At 33.3% G+C, this 17976-nt stretch overlaps 1 protein-coding gene across 4 annotated transcripts in view; it reads right to left on the bottom strand.

Annotated features, from left to right (window-relative positions):
* Window positions 1-12004: 12004 nt before the first annotated feature.
* Window positions 12005-17976, bottom strand: part of LOC145688475 (beta-1,3-galactosyltransferase 5-like) — a 182749-nt gene continuing 176777 nt past the window's right edge. For all 4 annotated transcript variants that reach the window (XM_081762761.1, XM_081762759.1, XM_081762760.1 and 1 more), the window contains one exon: window positions 12005-16502. In XM_081762761.1, coding sequence (XP_081618887.1) covers window positions 15397-16502 — 1106 coding nt within the window. In that variant the 3' untranslated portion in view covers window positions 12005-15396. The remainder of the gene's footprint in view (window positions 16503-17976) is intronic.

Genomic DNA, 17976 nt, shown 5'->3' with positions numbered 1-17976 from the left:
AAGTTGATACTTGCTCCACCTTCTTTCATTTAACAACAGTTTTCAAACGATGTGCTACTAAACCCCACTCGCCATTTGAAACTTTTTAGTTGGACCCCACCTGGAACCCTGTGGGGGCCTTGGGACAAGAAGTTTTAACTTAAATCCTTGTACTTTGAAAATAATGCCACACTCACTTTCCTATTTTCACGTTTGTCTCACCGTTTCCGAGTTATAGAGGTGACCATGGATTTTACAATTGTTTTTGTTTACATTTTGACCGGCTGCCATTTTGCACAGGGTTGTCGTAGAGAGTCGAGACTTGCTCCATTTTCTGTCATTTTACAAGTTTTCAAACGATGTGCTACTTAACCCCCTTGCCATTTGAAAATTTTCAGTTGGATCCCGTCTGAGACCCTGCGGGGTATCCCGGGGCAAAGTTTCTTAGCTCTAAAAGTGTGTCCTTGAAAATAATGGGATACGTGTTCGTCGAGGTTTCCATTTACTCAACCGTTTCCGAACAAATGACTCGATTCAAACTATTCTACCTGGTAAATGTTTGTAGCTTTTACATTACAAAATATCTTGTAACTCACGATATGCCGCCCGGTGGCACGTATAACTTTGGGATTCGTCTAGTTATGACATATCAAATGCAAACACAATTGTCTCGTTCGGATCTCAGCGAAGCAACTTCGTGACATTCCCTTGTTAGACGACATATCACATATATCCAATTCACTGTTATTTGCATACATTCTATTACACAAAGCTGTTGTTCTCCAGATTTGTGATTGCATCAATATATTAGTTTTTTTTTATTTTTTTTTGCAGTAATAGAAATCAGTGTTTTTAAAGAAGGAATATAAAAATTCTATGAAGAAACTAAGTCAAGACAGTCCAAAATATTTTGAGTTATTTTCTGAACAAATAATAAATAAATCACATGACGTCTTTGTTTTAGTGTTAGAAGACGAAAGTTTTCAAGGATGGCTTTATAGCTATCGTAAGTAGGATAAATGTGAGTTTCTTTGTAGGTTAGAAATTTAAAAAGAATTGCCTGTATTCTTTCTAATTGCTTACGATATTTTAATTGAGAAGGATTCCGAACAGTAGACGCGTACTCTAACTTTGAACGAACATATACATTGTATATGCAATTGATAATTTAGATCAACTTTAAGTCTAAAAGAAACCGATGAAATAGAAGTCTGTCTGTTAATATTAAACAAATTAAAAATAGTTCGGAAAAGTATCGGTAAATATCGGTGTCCATTTGCCGATACCGATACTCCCAAAAGTGGCCGATATCACAGATACCGATATATCGGTACATCCCTAATGAAGAAACAAGAATTTTAGGAATGATAAATAAAGAAAAGAATCAAAAGATTGTGATCTTGGCCAAAAATTTTAGGAATGATAAAAAATGCATCAAAGGATTGCGATCTTGGCCAATAATTAGTTTTTGCATCAGGGACAACAGAATTTTTGAACGGCCCCTAAATCAAGTTTTTTTTTTTAATGGAATAAGCACATCATTCTGAGTTAAGTGATAGTTTGCATTTGGCTACGCTACATGTAATTCTCCAGATATAAGGCGTCCAAGAAAATTTTTGATTGAAATGTATTGGATCTTTTGATGCATTTTTTGGATCAGGTGCCATAAAATTTTTGAACGGCCCCTAAATAGAGTTTTAGTATTTTTTTATTTTTTTACGGAATAAGTACATCATACTGAGTAAAGTTATAGTTTGGATTTAGCAACACTTTTCCAGATATAAGTCCTACAAGAAAGTTTTTGACTGAAATAACTTCAGGAATGAAAGAAAAAAACTATTTCTTAATGAAGTGTTACAAATTTTCCTTTTTGAAAACTACAGAAGAGTAGGAATGTATAAGTCCACATATCAGATGCTGCTATGTCAGAAGCTCTTCCCAAGTCAGAGGAAATATTCATTCTCTATTATATTCCCGGCGGGAGCTCATGTGGTTCGGATTCCACGTTAATCAGTAGGTCCACGTCTCATATAGCCTCGCTGCTGAACGGGACGCTAAACTAAAATCAACTCAACTCAACTCATTCTCTATTATACCAGCTTTGACTATTTACACTGTAATAAACTAATCCTGAGCAAAACAAACCAAATTTTTATTATTGATACGAATCTTGCAAACATTTTACAATGTAGCATTTCTTGGTATAAAGATAGTCCGCCTTATGCAGAGTCATTTTGACGTATGATTAGCGTCATACTTAAGGCCTGACTACTGCATGGAACATATGTTAGTATAACTCTTTAGTATGACACTAATTGTTCGTCAGAAAGACGCTGCATAAGGCCCAGTACCTCTATACTCTGTCAAGCACTAATTGGCTGCTCCATTTCGTACGAAAATATAGAAACAAAGAACATAATCTTAAGGCTCGAAGTAACGCTTTATGTCTGGAAAATGTGAAGGAAAAAAGTTAGTGTTTTGTAACCGGTAGTGTTACAAGCGAAACTCCAAATAAGTTTTTACCTCCGATTAGTTCTATTCCGTTTTCGTACTTTTTTCATTTTTTAAATAAAATAGTAGAATGTGTGTTAACACTTTAATATTAGCAGGAACTGAAACAGTGTAATAGGAAGGTAATAGTATTTAATTTTGTCCTTAAATGTGACACGTCTGCTAATGAAAGAGATTGTACTCGTGCGTTTTTCATTAATGTTCAATGCTATTTCATGTTTTGAGCGAAGAAAGATTTACGATGTGAGCTATCATGGCCTGTAGAGTGGAAATCGAGAATGAATCGCCGGTTCAATAATGATATTTTATTAAACTAACATTTTATTCAAATTTTGTGTTTACATCGCCCTACAGTCCACCAGTTGTCATTCCAAGAATCATTAATAATTAGAGACGATCATTAGCTGAGTTAATTGGAGGGTGAATGCAAGAAGCAGGTATGTCCATTTTTAGAATTTTTTCAAGAGCTACGAAAAACTGTTTAAAACATTTAAGAATGCTATAGTGAAAGATGTGTTTATTATGATATATGAATTATAGCAATTTCTGTTAGTTCAATTATTTGTATAGAGAAATTGTACTTCTATTACGTAGAAAGCAAAAACAACTGCTTTAGAGCCACCTGGTTCTTGCAGAAAAAAAAAAAAAAGAGATCTATTTTGGGCTTTAATATACATTTTTAAGAACAGAAATAGTGAGAATACATATTTTAAATGAGCCTAAAGAAAGTAAGTAGCTTTTGAATCTGAATGTGTTGTGGTAACTTAATAGTTGGTTACAAAACCGTCAGTACAAGAACATCAATAATATCGAATGTTCAGTCACTCACCGATGAGATATCCTCTCCAGTTGTGAACAGTGACGGTATTTTATCATAATACCACCTGTCACTAGAAGATACACAGCGCTCTACAAGTGACATTACATCTCTAAACTTTGCTTCCTTCATGGTAAGAGGCTGGATATACAGTTTCTGTGTACCATCCGGAAATGACGGTTGAGAGTTCTTTCTTTAAAAGAGCAAACTCATCAAAACACATACCTGAAGCAAGCACTAAACACTTAAGAGCCCCTGGATGTGCTATGAACGAGCAGACGATATTTTGAAATTGACAATTGCTGTTTGTGCCAACAAAATTCTTAAAAGAATGGTCCAAAAACACCTTTCTAATCCCGAAAAAAGTTTTTGTCAACAAGTTTCACTACAAATTTTTTGCTTGAACCCTTAATGAGGTTTACATAATCACTAGGAACATACAGTCTTTCTTGAGTTTTTCCTTTTCGATGATTCCAAAACTCCTATCATAGGATAGGAAACTGTGGCCCCAGTTCTGGAATACATTGTATGATTTTAGTAACTGGTCCTCAACACATCAGTGCACAGCAAAACTACACAAATACGTGCTTCTTGTTCTGTGCACTACTTATCACAGAACAGGTAAACTGTTTTTACTACAGTAGTTTTCACAAAATCATGAAGGCAAAATACCACTTCATTCGGTGCCTTTTCCACCAGATATTTCATCATCCTTGTAAAGTGACCTTTTCCTATTTTTGCAGAAGTTATCGTTATGTGTCGTTTGTAAAAAAATCTTGCGATTGTACGGTTGGCAATGGACAATTTTTGTTGAAAATCGAATGCTAAGGTATCAACAGTTTCTTGAGTTATGGCAAGCAAAGGTTTTCCTTAAGGTCATTGTAGTATTTCGCTTTAGCCTAGTGCGCTTGTTTCTGATTTATCAAGTCTTTTCTGTCCTGTTCAGTGGATGCTGCTTTCAACAGGTTGTCTATTTCATTACACGTCTGACAGGTATCTGTTCTCGGGCATCCAAAAACAGGTTGAAATGTTTCAAAAAATAAATAAATAAATAAAATAAATAATACAAAAATAAATAAAATAAAATAGTAATAATAATAATACAGTAGCTATCATAGGACACTTCTGGATTTGAGGGAATTTGTTCCACATTGTTGCTTGTTAAAGGTGTGGAGCTTACTATACCATTCTTAAAACCTTTTTCCTTTTCCAAAAACAAGTTGTACATTTTCCTGACATTTAATTCTGAAGATAGGTAATATCTATTTTGATTATCATTTCGACTATAATGGGACGAACGTCTTGAAAAGCGCTGTATATGACTCTTTATAGCTTCTACACACTCTGCAGATAATTTATTTGGTCTATTTGCATGACTACGTCTATTGTCTCTCGGGGTAATAACATTTTCAAACAACAATTCGCAAATAAGCTCTACTCTGCTCAATATGATGCCATGAAGAGATGCGTACACTCTTTTGCATACCCTGTTTTCAACTGCCGCAATTTTAATTTGGTATTGATAAATATGTGACCTCGGAATTTCTGCACCAGATTTCTGTCGGCGACATTGCACACCCCCGTACAGAAATGAGTTCACTTGGATAACAATCTTGCACTTTTGTTAGCCATTTTATTAAAATTGTCTTTATCAGCATAAGTTTGTCTTTATCAGCATAAGTAAATTTGTCGAAACATTTGTGCATACTTTTACATGCAGGGCCTGTTGTTTTAGCTTCTACTTCCTTATTTGAAGTACTTACGTAACTTTTTCCTTTTGCACGTTTCAATTTGTTGATATTACGTTTCCAGGTCTCCGGGCGCCGGATTTTACGTCGTGGAACCACATTTACATCACTTGGAACAGGCACGGACTTTTATTTATTTCCATTACCATTCATAACATCTTATCTTGAGTCATCTGTATCATAACCACTAGGAACATATTCCTCACCAGTCTTTTCTGATAAATCACTCATCTTACTACCGAACGGTATGTCACGAAGTAGCACTAAAACACATCTAACGCATGGCAACACAGCTGTTGTGTAACTGACGTAGCTAGCAAAACATTGCAATACCTGGGCGTTGGCGGAACCTACTGACACTAGCCTCAACTCCTTCGTACTTTGGGGAAAGAAGCAGGTGGCTCCTGGAGCTGCCGGCTTCTTGGTCTAACTTTACGATGAATACTGTATGTAGGTACCTCCTTTTACTTTATAACATTGAATATAATAATCGGATCCACATGATTCTTGCACACGATGAACAGTGATTTTTTTTCCTATTGGAACATGTGAAAATCTCAATTTCGCTTTTCTCTTTTTAAAGGGAGGGATGGACCTTACATCCAATCCTTCAATTAGTTTTCCTCATCAAATTCTATTCTTTAGGCAATTGTTACTGGAATTCTATCGTTGTTTTATTATTATTGACGATCATTGAGTTAATTAGTTTTCCTTATCAAACTATTCTTTAGATGACCGTTATTGGTATTCTATTGTTTTATTATTATTAACGATTATTCTAATCCTCATCATTTCACAGATTCAATCTGTTTGACGTCAGTTATTGTGGCACGAAAGAAAACATGACTTGTGCGAAAAATAAGATTATACTGTACATTGCAATAGATGTAACTTTCCATCATTCGCTGCAAACTGAATCATTTGTGATCGTAAACAAGGTCTGGTTTGGACTAGAAGAGCCCTTTTACACAAAATAGATTTGAGGTAGCGTGTGATATAGTCGAGCGTTTCGGGTGAATAATTTGTTAATCGTGTGTTGGAATGTTCAAATACTAGGATATATAATTTTTTTTTTCTCCGAACTTAACCCATAGACTAGTTAGCCGATCTACCGGAGGTAGTCAAGACAACCAACGTGTGACTACATGACACAAAATGTTTTGTTACTCGACATCCACAAAGTCTCATATTTCTTCTAACTGATCAACTCTTACAGCATAATACTAAAATAAGCATACACTTTCAGAACAACCGTTTCCACGTCAACGTTGCAAAACGAACAGTATTATGCAAAACGTGAACGTAACAATTAGCTGCCACTATGTTTGGATTTCTTTCTTTTAATTTTTGGTAGACATTGTTTCGGATTTCGTAATTTACACTAGCATTACCACCCGCGTACGCAGACACATTCTCAAGATTTAAGCCAGAACTAGTTACTCTGGCTATAACGTTTGTTTCGGGTGACCGTAACATTTTCAGATGAAAACGGGGCATGTTCCGGACAGAGATGAGAAATAAGAAAGAACAGTGCGTAAATTAGTTCCCGTTTACCTTAGCAATACCTAATACATTTATATTACAATATAACATTATATATCAGGGGTATAGAAGCAAAACGCCCTAAATCCATTTTTCAATTCTGTTACGAAACGAAAAATAAAAAGTTACTCCCTTATGTTTCAGAATTGTTTTTCTTTAGTGGTAGATTTCACTCATCTTCATTAAGTAGTGACCACTTAAAAAAATGTTCAACCATTCTGAAACATAAGGGAGTCCCTTTTGTTTCGTCTCTTGATAAAATTGAAAAAATGAGATTTAGCAGGTTTTACTTCTATACCCCTGATATATAAGCTATAAAATATAAACAGCATTTAACTTACAATATAGTAAGACATGATGCTGACTGCATTTGCTCCTATACCCTAGCTTGAATCCTTGATATTACATTGAGTGAGACGTTGACTCTTGAACTGAAGAATGCTAGTATTTCACAGAAGAATCTACGAGACTTTTAGGTCTACCTTTGTTCTTATTAGCACCCTGATAAGAGAGCTCTCCGCCCCCTTTCTCTTTGATACAGGACGGGGTCAAGTTATTCGATACTTATGAAAAAGGAAAGACACGCTGAAAGTTGTTCAACAAACAAGCAACTGCTAAAACTTCTGCGTTTCGAGCAGTACTGAGAACTATACACCATGTTTAAGACGGGAATTTCAGTTTAGTTCTTGCCTCTTTGAAATTATTAATACCTTTAAAACGAGTCAAGGTACTGGGTTTGTTATTCTTTCACTTGAATAAAACCGGACAACTACTTTCTTTCCATCTACTGACGGGGCGGCCGGGACACTTCCCTAAAACGGGAAGTATGGTCGCCCTATGTTCGTTGCAATCGCGGCAGACGTGTCATGCGAATCTTCATAAAAGTCTAGCAGACAATATTGGATTCCTTTTTCAAAAGGAAAATATGGCAAAACTAATGGGAAACATTTCGCTGATCCGCAGTTTGAAGTGTCTGTGCTGATAGAGAAATTGCATGCCCTTGACTTTCAAATAATCCGTATGCATTGATACTAAAAAAGGTGCTAATACATTATCACGAAGCGACTTGCTTTAAATGTTACCGCATGTGTTATCATTAATAATTTCCGAATCGCTGAAAAGAACACAGTTAACAGTATAATCTATGCTTTCACAAGAGTGATGATGTTTCACAGAATGATAAACCAAATTCAACTCTGATGCAATCACATTATCATTATGAGACGACGACGAACTACTAGAGAAAAAGAGATTGTAATTTGAACTTAAACCCACATCTCTTGTATTGGCTTTATGTTTGTTTCCATATGTATGCTAATGTCACCTTTCCCGCGGTTCTACACATCTATATCACTTCTAGAATACGTACAAGATGCGTAGTTTAAACCTTTTGTACTTCTCTCCATGCACTGAAATTCTTCCGCCCACGCACTAGAAAACATTTTTGCTTCGGCATATTGTTAATAAAAACACAGACAATCCAAGTAAAAATACAGCGTACCCTACTTATCACTGCCTCATAAGTAGGCACTGATTGGTAAACATATGACTTTCAATCTGAAAAAAATACTGCGGGAGTAAGACACCACAAGGGGTGGGGGTTGGAAGGAGTGACCGGTGAAAATGATGCAAAACTACTGATATTAGTGTGCAATCCATAGTTTTCGGAGGCTCTGAAATTAATGCAGTTTAAGTCTAAGTTCATCCCCATTGGCAGAGGAAGGGGCTAGGTGAAAAATGAAATGCCAAAAATGACAGGTGTGTCGAATCCATACGGAAAAACGTCTGCCTCGTTTGAAATGACTCTAGCAAGAAACATAGTACCCACTTTAAGTTCAGTTTTTAATCATGCTAATTTGATTAAATGTGTATTATGTGGGGTAGGATGTTTGAATGCTTACGCCAAAAATAGAGTATCTTCTATAATTTTATCATTACACTTTCATTGAAATAAATATCCTAAGCAGAAAAGTATTCAAACATTTCCCATAAACCTATTCTCATGCGAAGAACGGCAATTTCAGCTGGTAATATATAAAGAAGATAAAGGGTTTGTGATGAAAAGGTGGTAAGAATTCACAACGTTTGATAAAATTATTATGAGACATGTTTTTTTTTTCTTTTTTTTTTTTTTGAAATAAGATTTTTGGTTTAAAATAGCTGATCAAACGTCGTGGAGGAATTATTATTTTTGTGCTCTTAATATTAAGTTTGCGTTTTCGAACTTCCGACTTACATTTAACCAAATTTGGACTAGATATATATCCTCAAAATCTTTACATTTATCAAATTAGATATTAAATACGAACTGCGAAGTAAAATCCCACGCATTAGTTTGCGCAGAAACTGTAAGAACTCCTACACTTAAAAGGAAATTTAACCGAAAGTTCGGGAAAAGTAATTGAGAATTTGATGTAATTGTTTTGTTAATATTCTATGTTTTTTTTTTGGGGGGGGGGGGAAGGGGGGTTATAAAATTACTTATTGTTTCCTAAATCTTTCAGCATCATTCCATAACTCCTTATGTCAAATGATCCACACTAGCTTGAACATCACAAATAACAGAGTACGCTGTACAAGTGCTGTTACATAGCCTAGAATTCAGCATGGATTTAAAATTTATAATTTTACGGTGATTTTACTTCATCGACGCGAGAGATTGTGAATCTCATCTTTTAGAAGTAATGATATGCTTCAGGATTATAACTAACGTAGTTTTATTACGCTTACATGTAGGAGGTATACAACTGATGCAACAAAAATAGCAAAATTCTGCATCAATGAAAACAATGTATTATAGAATTATTCTTTTATGCATGATCTCTAGTACATCAAAGATTACACAGAATTCGTTAAATGCTGCTGTTTCCTTGTATTGTTGACAATGAAAAAATACAATTTTACAAGATTTCTTCTTGCATAGAATAAATTTCACTGAAATAGTGATAATCAGTAGTGTATAAAAACGTACAAGGAAACTTATTATTTACAATTATCACTTTAAACTAAAATTCGACAAGATATTCAGCGTGACAACTGTAACAGCAAAACCAATAGAACGGATGTAATTTTCCTGCAAATACAACCTGCAGATGGTAATTCTTGAAGCAAAACTTTTAATAGAACATTTTACTGCAGTATTACAAGATATCGACCAAAACAAAGAAACTTCAACGATTGATAAAACATCTTTTTAACCATCTTAATGAAAAAGCTTCTTAGGCAATCATATTTCATTGATTATGAACCTTTACTTATTTTTATATAAAGTCCTGTAAAATCTATTTTTACAAACGATCAATGTACAGTGAACTAGAAATGAATAAATATAAGCTTACAATAAGTTACATTCTTAATGTATAGCATACTAATTCAGTAAACCAGTTATGCTTCAGACATGATTACTTATGATTTATCACTGGGAAATAATAGATTTACGCTATACGTTTATACAGAATTTTGCTCATCAAATTTCTCGTTCAATATAAATTTAACAGTGATATTCCCTTCATTTAAATTAGGCAACGCTTTCAAATCAACTACTGTACATGCATGCTCAGTACTACTACATGAACCTTTTTACCAAGCAAAAGCCACTTTATAGAGAATTCAGTTCCGTTTGTTCCCTGAGAACTAAGTTAATAACCGTTCTCCCTCAACTTCAAAAGAAGTTAATTGACTTCTATCTTGTTTACATGTCTGAAAATAAATCAAGATTAATAAATATCAGAAATCGCCTGGTGTGGGGGATTATACATTTTGTTGATCTACTGCAGTTTATAAGTACGCAATCAGTTGGCTTCTGGAAGTAAGATTACTTGATTTTTCTATTTTTTTGTCATTACACGGAGATATGTCTAGAAAAAGAGGGGGTATATTTAACAGCTTTTCCTTTCCCTCTTTTAAACCAATAGGACCATTGGGATGAGACTTTCATAAATAAGTAATGCTCAAAGCCCCTACACAAGATGGTGAGAACAATCTCACCCTCTTTTATCCATAATGTCAATTTTCAACTCTTGGAATTGAACAGATTTCCAGCTGATTGGATTTTGAGGAGCTCAATCAATAGAAAGCCCAATGGAAATCAGGACTTTTATTATTTTTGCCTCGTTATATTAAGGGGCGTAAAGAATATTTCATATTTCTCGGGGCATTCTTTCTGAAAAATTCCAATGTTCACTGGCCGCCTGTTACACATACGTGATCAAATTTTAGAAACTTTGATTAAAGTGACTTTGGAATATTTCGCGACAATGCTTTATGGCTCGAGCAACATTAACGTTTATCGAAAATAATGTCTCATTCAGTTTAGAAGTTAATTCTTGATTATGTATTAAACAGCTAGTTATGTATGAATGCTTATAAAAAAAAAAGTGTGATATAGAATTCTTCAGTTTCACAACGATACGTTTAAGCACAAAAACTCTGTTTTGAGAATTACTTGATATGAACAATACATTGATTAGAATTTTTTAAAAAAAGAAGGCATTTACTTGTAAGAATTATATACAAACATTCATAATACAATAATAGCTCCATAACAAGTCACGTTGATATAACAGGTAAAATATTAAGATTTAAACAGGAAAATCGTAAAAGGCACTTTTATTATATCAAAAAAACACTTACTTCTTTTATTTAAACTTTACCCCTATTTACTTTCGATTGCTTTGTATCATTGATCTAATATTTTGAGCAGTCCAAGGATATAGGTTGGACTGTTATCCAGATCGAACTGAATAACATTGTACATTATTTGGTGACATTGCATATTGACTACAGATGTGGTAAGATATTGCATAATTAATTTACATCGAAAGATCTACACTTAATAAATATCACAATAAAAAAGAGTTTTATTTCTCAGTAGACACATATTCCCCAAATGATACTGCGCAGTGAATAAAAAGTATTTAGTTTGTTTCTGATTTCTACTTAGTAAATATCCAGTAACTTTTTATTGTGTTAATTAGACCAATCCTACAGTCAATATTTTCATTAAAATCAAATATAGACTGTACTTAAAACATTGCCTAAAATGTTTGTACTTCCAATCTTAAAAGAATAAAAACTAGAATTTGCTGTTTATGACAACAAATTTTAATACATGTATGATTTATATTTAACGATAATTTATATTTAACACATGGTAAAGGCCCTGTACAATTCGCAGAAGACTACGATGTTTAGTAGCTTTCGTTCATTTCATAGTCATTGAACTTTTCATCTGCAAACCACAAACAATTTTAAAATGTATTCACGAAGTATTTAAGAATATAGTACGAGATTAATTCTTCAGACATCATTTACAAAACAAGAACCAACTTCATAATCTCGCACAAATTCGATCATAGCTGGCTCAGCAAATGCTTTCATTAATTTTTTTTCTTATATATAAAAAAAAAAAAAAGGGTCAAATGGAATGAAATTTTCCAGTCATTCAGTCAATTGTATGTGGAATGATTACCACAGTGCGTGAGCAGCAAAACCTTTTTATAAACTATTAAATTATCTTAAATTCGAAATTTTGATACGAAGATGTATCACGTCCTGTTATATAAAATATGAAAATGTAAAAATGGTAATATTTCTGACTTTTTTTTTTTTTTTTACTCATCTCAATCTTTCAATTCAAAGAGTTAAACCTGAACAATTACAATATGTTTTTTCTTTAACTCTGTCCTATAAACATATATTTACCACTAACGTTCAAAAAAGAATGGAGTAAAATGCCATTGATTGTCTTTCTCGGTAATGTACACAAATATGTTACAGTATTCGAATAGAATGTAACTTGTATAAATGAAGTACAAAATTTTAACAATTCTACTGTTTCGAAAAATGTTAATTAAAGCCAAGAATATTTAAACCTTTCCACAAAGAGTAAAGAGCATAGAAATATTAAGAAAATTGTATCGTAAGTCCGGCCCCCCCCCCCCTCCCTTCACACAAAGAAAGTAATTTAAAGAAATCGTTCAACATCTTGGCTTATATAAGGACAAACTACGTATTCTTTACCCACGGAATATTATAAATTTCCTCAACAACCTCACTGCACTAATATTTTCAAAGAGTTTGAAAAATTCCAAACTGTTCACTGTGCAACAAAACACAGCTGTATATATTAATAAACACTACAGAAAAATGTCACTGGGTTTTACAATTATATACATCAGTTCACAAAAGATTTTACTCTACCTTCAGAATGAGTTGACATTGACATATAAATGTAATGATAAATATTAAATTAGGAGTGGAAAGCAACAAAAGCTTTTCTGACATCTATCATTCTAGTTGATAACTATGGACTACTAACTAGCTTGCAATTCAAAATTGCTTTTTAAATACATGCTTCTTAGCACTACTTTTTCCTACTGTGTCACAAGTGATAGAGCAAAGCATGAAAATTAAACACTTATATTTTTGTTGAGTAATTCCTTTCTAGCTCCTCCTTATGGATATGGCTTGAGTAATAAAAATAGTGCATTTTCCCAGATCTGATTTTCGCAAGGCTACCTGGGAAGACGAAGCAAATTAATAATGTTCGAAAATATTGATGTACCTAATTTAGTATTTTATACAGTTTTGAACATAAAAGTAATTACTAATACAGTATTTTCACACTTTAATAATCACGTGCACGTAAGATTTTAATATTTAATCTACTACTTGCAGGAAAATAACTCCTTTACAAGAAAATAATAATAATAATAATAATAATACACAGCCAGCACTATCCATCAGAACTACTGTTGTACTAAGCAGTCTTCTGCAATAAAATAATATGATGATGCTATCATCTGTAAACATTCTTGATTACAACATTTTCTGGCACTAATAGTTTCTTATTTTTCTTTTAATCTTAGATCAAGTGCAGATAATATTTGTATTGGCCTGAGACGGCTTTGTCCACCTTTAACACATAATATAATGAATTACGTAACTAAGAACAAAATGATTAAGTTAAATTGACAAAGGCACATTTGTAATTATTTATTGATGTTTATAACTTTTAATCTAATTGAAATTGGGCATACAGTTTATTAATTCTAATAACTCATATTTATTGTGTGATTTTCTTTCCACTCACACAAACACACTGAGTAGGAATTGTGCTGTCACCTTCGACGCAACAAAAAATTATCATTTTTTTCTGGAATAGTATATACACACATTGAAAACAGCAAGTAATATAGTACAGTATTCATGTAGAAGTCTTCAAAAGTTTACTTCTTGTCTGGACTACATTTGTAAGACAATATAACAACGGAAGTTGCAAGTTTATTAAAAAACTTATTATTCCAGCAAATATGATTACTTAAGCTGCCCAGTTCTTCATACAACATTTTTTATTATTTTTTAAAAATAATTTACTTCCCTTGGTATGTCTAAATATAAAACACCAATTACACTACATACTATTTGAAGTAGCTAATGAAAGCTTGTTTACATACATAACCAGCCAGGTAGGTATCTTCAATATGAGAACCTGCGCATAATGTAGACAGCATTTATTTTAATCGTTGAATGGGACTAGTTATCCAGCAACGCAAAATATTGCAACTTGGATTTTGGAACATGTAACAAACTTGACTAGACCACTCAGCAGTTCTGCGTAGTCTTCGATGCTGTTAAGATAGGACACTGAGAACTCTAGTGCACATCATTCATACACCAAAGGACTATGACACAGTGTATTTGCGTGAGTACACTATTTCACAAAGAAAGCGTCGTTATTCAAATGCCTTTATGTGGATAAAGATCATCAAAATAGCAATTTCACAAAACCATGTGAATACACAAATTAATGTGAAACACATACTTGAAAAAACTCAGTTTTACATACAAATCTTTCGAATGTAATGGATTTATTGCTTCAATTTCTACTGATTTTGAAAATACTTATACACTACAAGGCAAAGATAATAAGTTTGATCACATTTATTACATATGCAATTGAACAGTTTGTCTTTTAAAAAGGCATTAGCACTAACAGAATTTGGGAAAGATAATTACAGGTCTTGTTCCTCCCCAACATGGGCTTTCTCCCCCATGGTAGCTATTGAAAAAGGCACATCTACTCGTAAGTGAAGACATCCACAGGCAAATAATTGAAATAAATTAGACAAGTCCATTTAGAAGAAGATGCAATGCAGTAAAGAATTTACACATCTCTATTCGTACATAACTCCACAATGCAGAACTGACCTAAATTGTAATTACATAAAGCGGCTTTAAATATTTTAGCAAATCTACAACAGTCGAACACATAAAATTGTTATAAATATTCGTTAACGACAAAACTGTAAACACTACTAGTTCGTATTGCTTCTATGGGCAGAAAATAAGCATTACAACTGCCTTCATTTGTGCTGCTACGCAGATGACAGGAAGGAGTTGATCTGCATTTCTTACACTATGTGGTTTTGTTCAGTTTTCAGTGAATTATTCAACACTTAGCACCAAATTCAACAAAATAAGTACACCAATTGTACTTGCACACATGAAAACAATCACTCCTCTCACATCAAAAATACATTTTTTATTAAATAATTATGCTTAGTGTGGCAGATAAAAACTTCCAAAAATAGATGCATTGACACTTTAAAACACAACCCATAGTACAATAATATGTAACACGAAAATTCCTACATACTCATACAATATCAGTTTACAAATCTGAAAAAAACTTACATAATTTATGTATAATCAGATGTCATGGAAATGGTTTAATGCAACTCCTTGCATTCACTCTCGGAATAATTGTCATTTACCATTACATGGTCCTATTACGTGTCACTTACATTTAGTTCTCCCATCCAGTAATTTCTTCCATATATCAAATTGTTCGTAATACTTCACCATATGTATGCTAATACCTTTTTGGATCTGGCAAGCTTGAAGGCTGATGCGCTTATTCAAAAACTCGTTCACATGAACACGTTTTATTTTAAGATTTTGTGCCACAATTCCAGTTGTAAAAACATCTTCAAGTTTAAGGTATGTGGTGTCCAAAGCTGCATAATATATATCTCGAACTACATCACCGGTTAGCAAATAAGCTGGCCCAGTTGTAAAATCAGGGAACACTGAAGGTTTATATTGTTCAGGGGAAATATAGTACTTCGATTTCTTGTTTCGTATAGGTTTCCACTTTTTTGCAAGACGTCCGAATATAGTTCGTTTATCTTTTGTATGCTTTTCCATAAAAGTAAGTAAAGTAGGAACATTTATAAACATATCATCGTCTGTTTTTAGTATGAAACGAACTTGAAAACAATAGTTATCAATCCACTCCAACATAGATACCGTTTTTAAAGTTAGATTATTATAGGAATCAATGAAGTGAGATTGAATAATATCACCAAACAATTCAGACTCAGCATTAATGGATTTTTGTGTTTCTTCGTTTAAAGTTCTCCCCACCAGAAATCCAATACTAATATCGTTTCTTGCAGAATAATGCCCCCATGTCTGTCTAATTGCCATTCGTGCATCCTTATGATTAGGAGCAGAAGTGACAATTATAATTAATTGCAGGCCTGATCCAAATTCCGGGCACAATTTTACACTTGGGATATCATGGCCAGATTCATATATTGATCTTGTTACAATGCCACGTGCAGTAGAATCTGTAGTATTTCCCTTCCCAGGATTAGATGGTTTAGTGTTTTTGGTTCGTTTGAATAGCTGTGATGCCGTGATATGTGCTACATGGAAACTCACATGGCTTGTGCTGTTAGCTATGCTGTCAGGAATAGGAGTCATATTAACAAGTTGATATGCAGAACTTACACCTGGACTCGATGTGATGTCAGGAGTGGATACAATGATCACAGATGATGTAGGAAAGGATTCCGCAACTGGCTCTTGTAGTAGTACTGTAGAGTCATTTGCAGATTCTGAAAAAATAATTGCAATACAGAGTTAGTAGGAAACAAATGATTTCAAGTAAAATATTGTAAATGTATATAACATTTGTTTGTAATAATGGAATTAAAACGCTAGCGAGCAGCCTTCTTATATTTTTCTTTAGAAGTCATTAAATAGACACCTTTGAGTTTTTTATTATTATTATTATAATTTCAGGCGCACAGTAATGCAAAATAAACATAAAAAAATGAGTTCACAATGAAATTTTTCTTCTTACATTAATGCTGCTCATTCTAGAGTTGGAAGTACATGGAAACAACACAAAGTAAAATCTCACCAGAGAAAACACTCAGCTTGAAATTTTACTTTTATAGTGTGTTTTGTAAAGGCAGTAATAGATGCTGAAACTACATGACATGTTAATAAATAAATGTTTGTCTTAGAGTTTACTTTTATTTGTGTGAATTACTTTATATTATTTAAGACTATACATTAACTAAACTCATTGAATATTGCGCTTATAATGAGATCAAGATATTTAAGATAAGTAGGACACGTCGCTTATGGGAAATAATCACGAGTTGATAAGAATTCTAGCTCGAAAATCTTATGAAGTCTGAGTAACTTAAAACCATGAAAGAGTAACACAAGGCCACATTTTCCAGGTTTTGAATAATTACACTTTTTGGACTGACACGGGATAGTATCCATTGGTGGACTTCCATTTGTACGATGATCAACTTTGGGCTACATTATGACCTTAAGTTAATGTATGGATTAGACACCTCACGTTGGTTACGTAGTTCATTGATCTGTAGTCATGCGAAGGAAGATGAGTAGCCTTAAAGCTTTCACTAGCAAACACAAACGGAGTACTTTTAAAATCTAGACTCCTAATAAAACTCAAACAGATCAATAAAACAGTCCTCTTTCCTTAGTTCAGTTTCATTTATGAAAACACTAGGCTTTTCGAAGAAAGGAAAAAGTTTTTGAAAACACACCGTACATGACTACATTCTTTTTCTTTATAAGAATTGAAAGGAGACATTTGAAGGATTAGATTTCTACTGTATGCTGCTTTGTAGAAACAAACTTTTACTTTTGCTACAAAGGAATATATAAATGGTATTTAAAAATGCAATTCATGATGCTGCATGTTTATAAAATAGAGATATCCAGGTTGAAGTCACAAGAAATAAATTTTAATGTCGATTGAAATAAAAATTCCAGGATTTAGTCACACCGCACAGTGGAGTATTTAGTCTTGAAACCGGACAAAAATATTTACCATTTAGTATCATAAATTAATCGATTAAATTAAATTAATTTATGTTTACCTACAGTTTTAAAGATGCATTATAGCCAAAACCTGGTCCTGCAGTTTTGAACAGTCAAGAAAATCAGGGAAATTATATTATCTTGTGTATTATTTTTTTTTTTTTTTCTTGCTTTAAACTGTCTATGGTAAATACTTTGAAACATTTTAAGAGAAAATTCTTAGTT

The sequence above is a fragment of the Thermobia domestica genome, chromosome 6 (assembly GCF_964235325.1).
Source record: "Thermobia domestica chromosome 6, izTheDome1.hap1.1, whole genome shotgun sequence".
Lineage (NCBI taxonomy): Eukaryota > Metazoa > Arthropoda > Insecta > Zygentoma > Lepismatidae > Thermobia > Thermobia domestica.
This window is presented reverse-complemented; position numbering and strand designations above follow the sequence as displayed.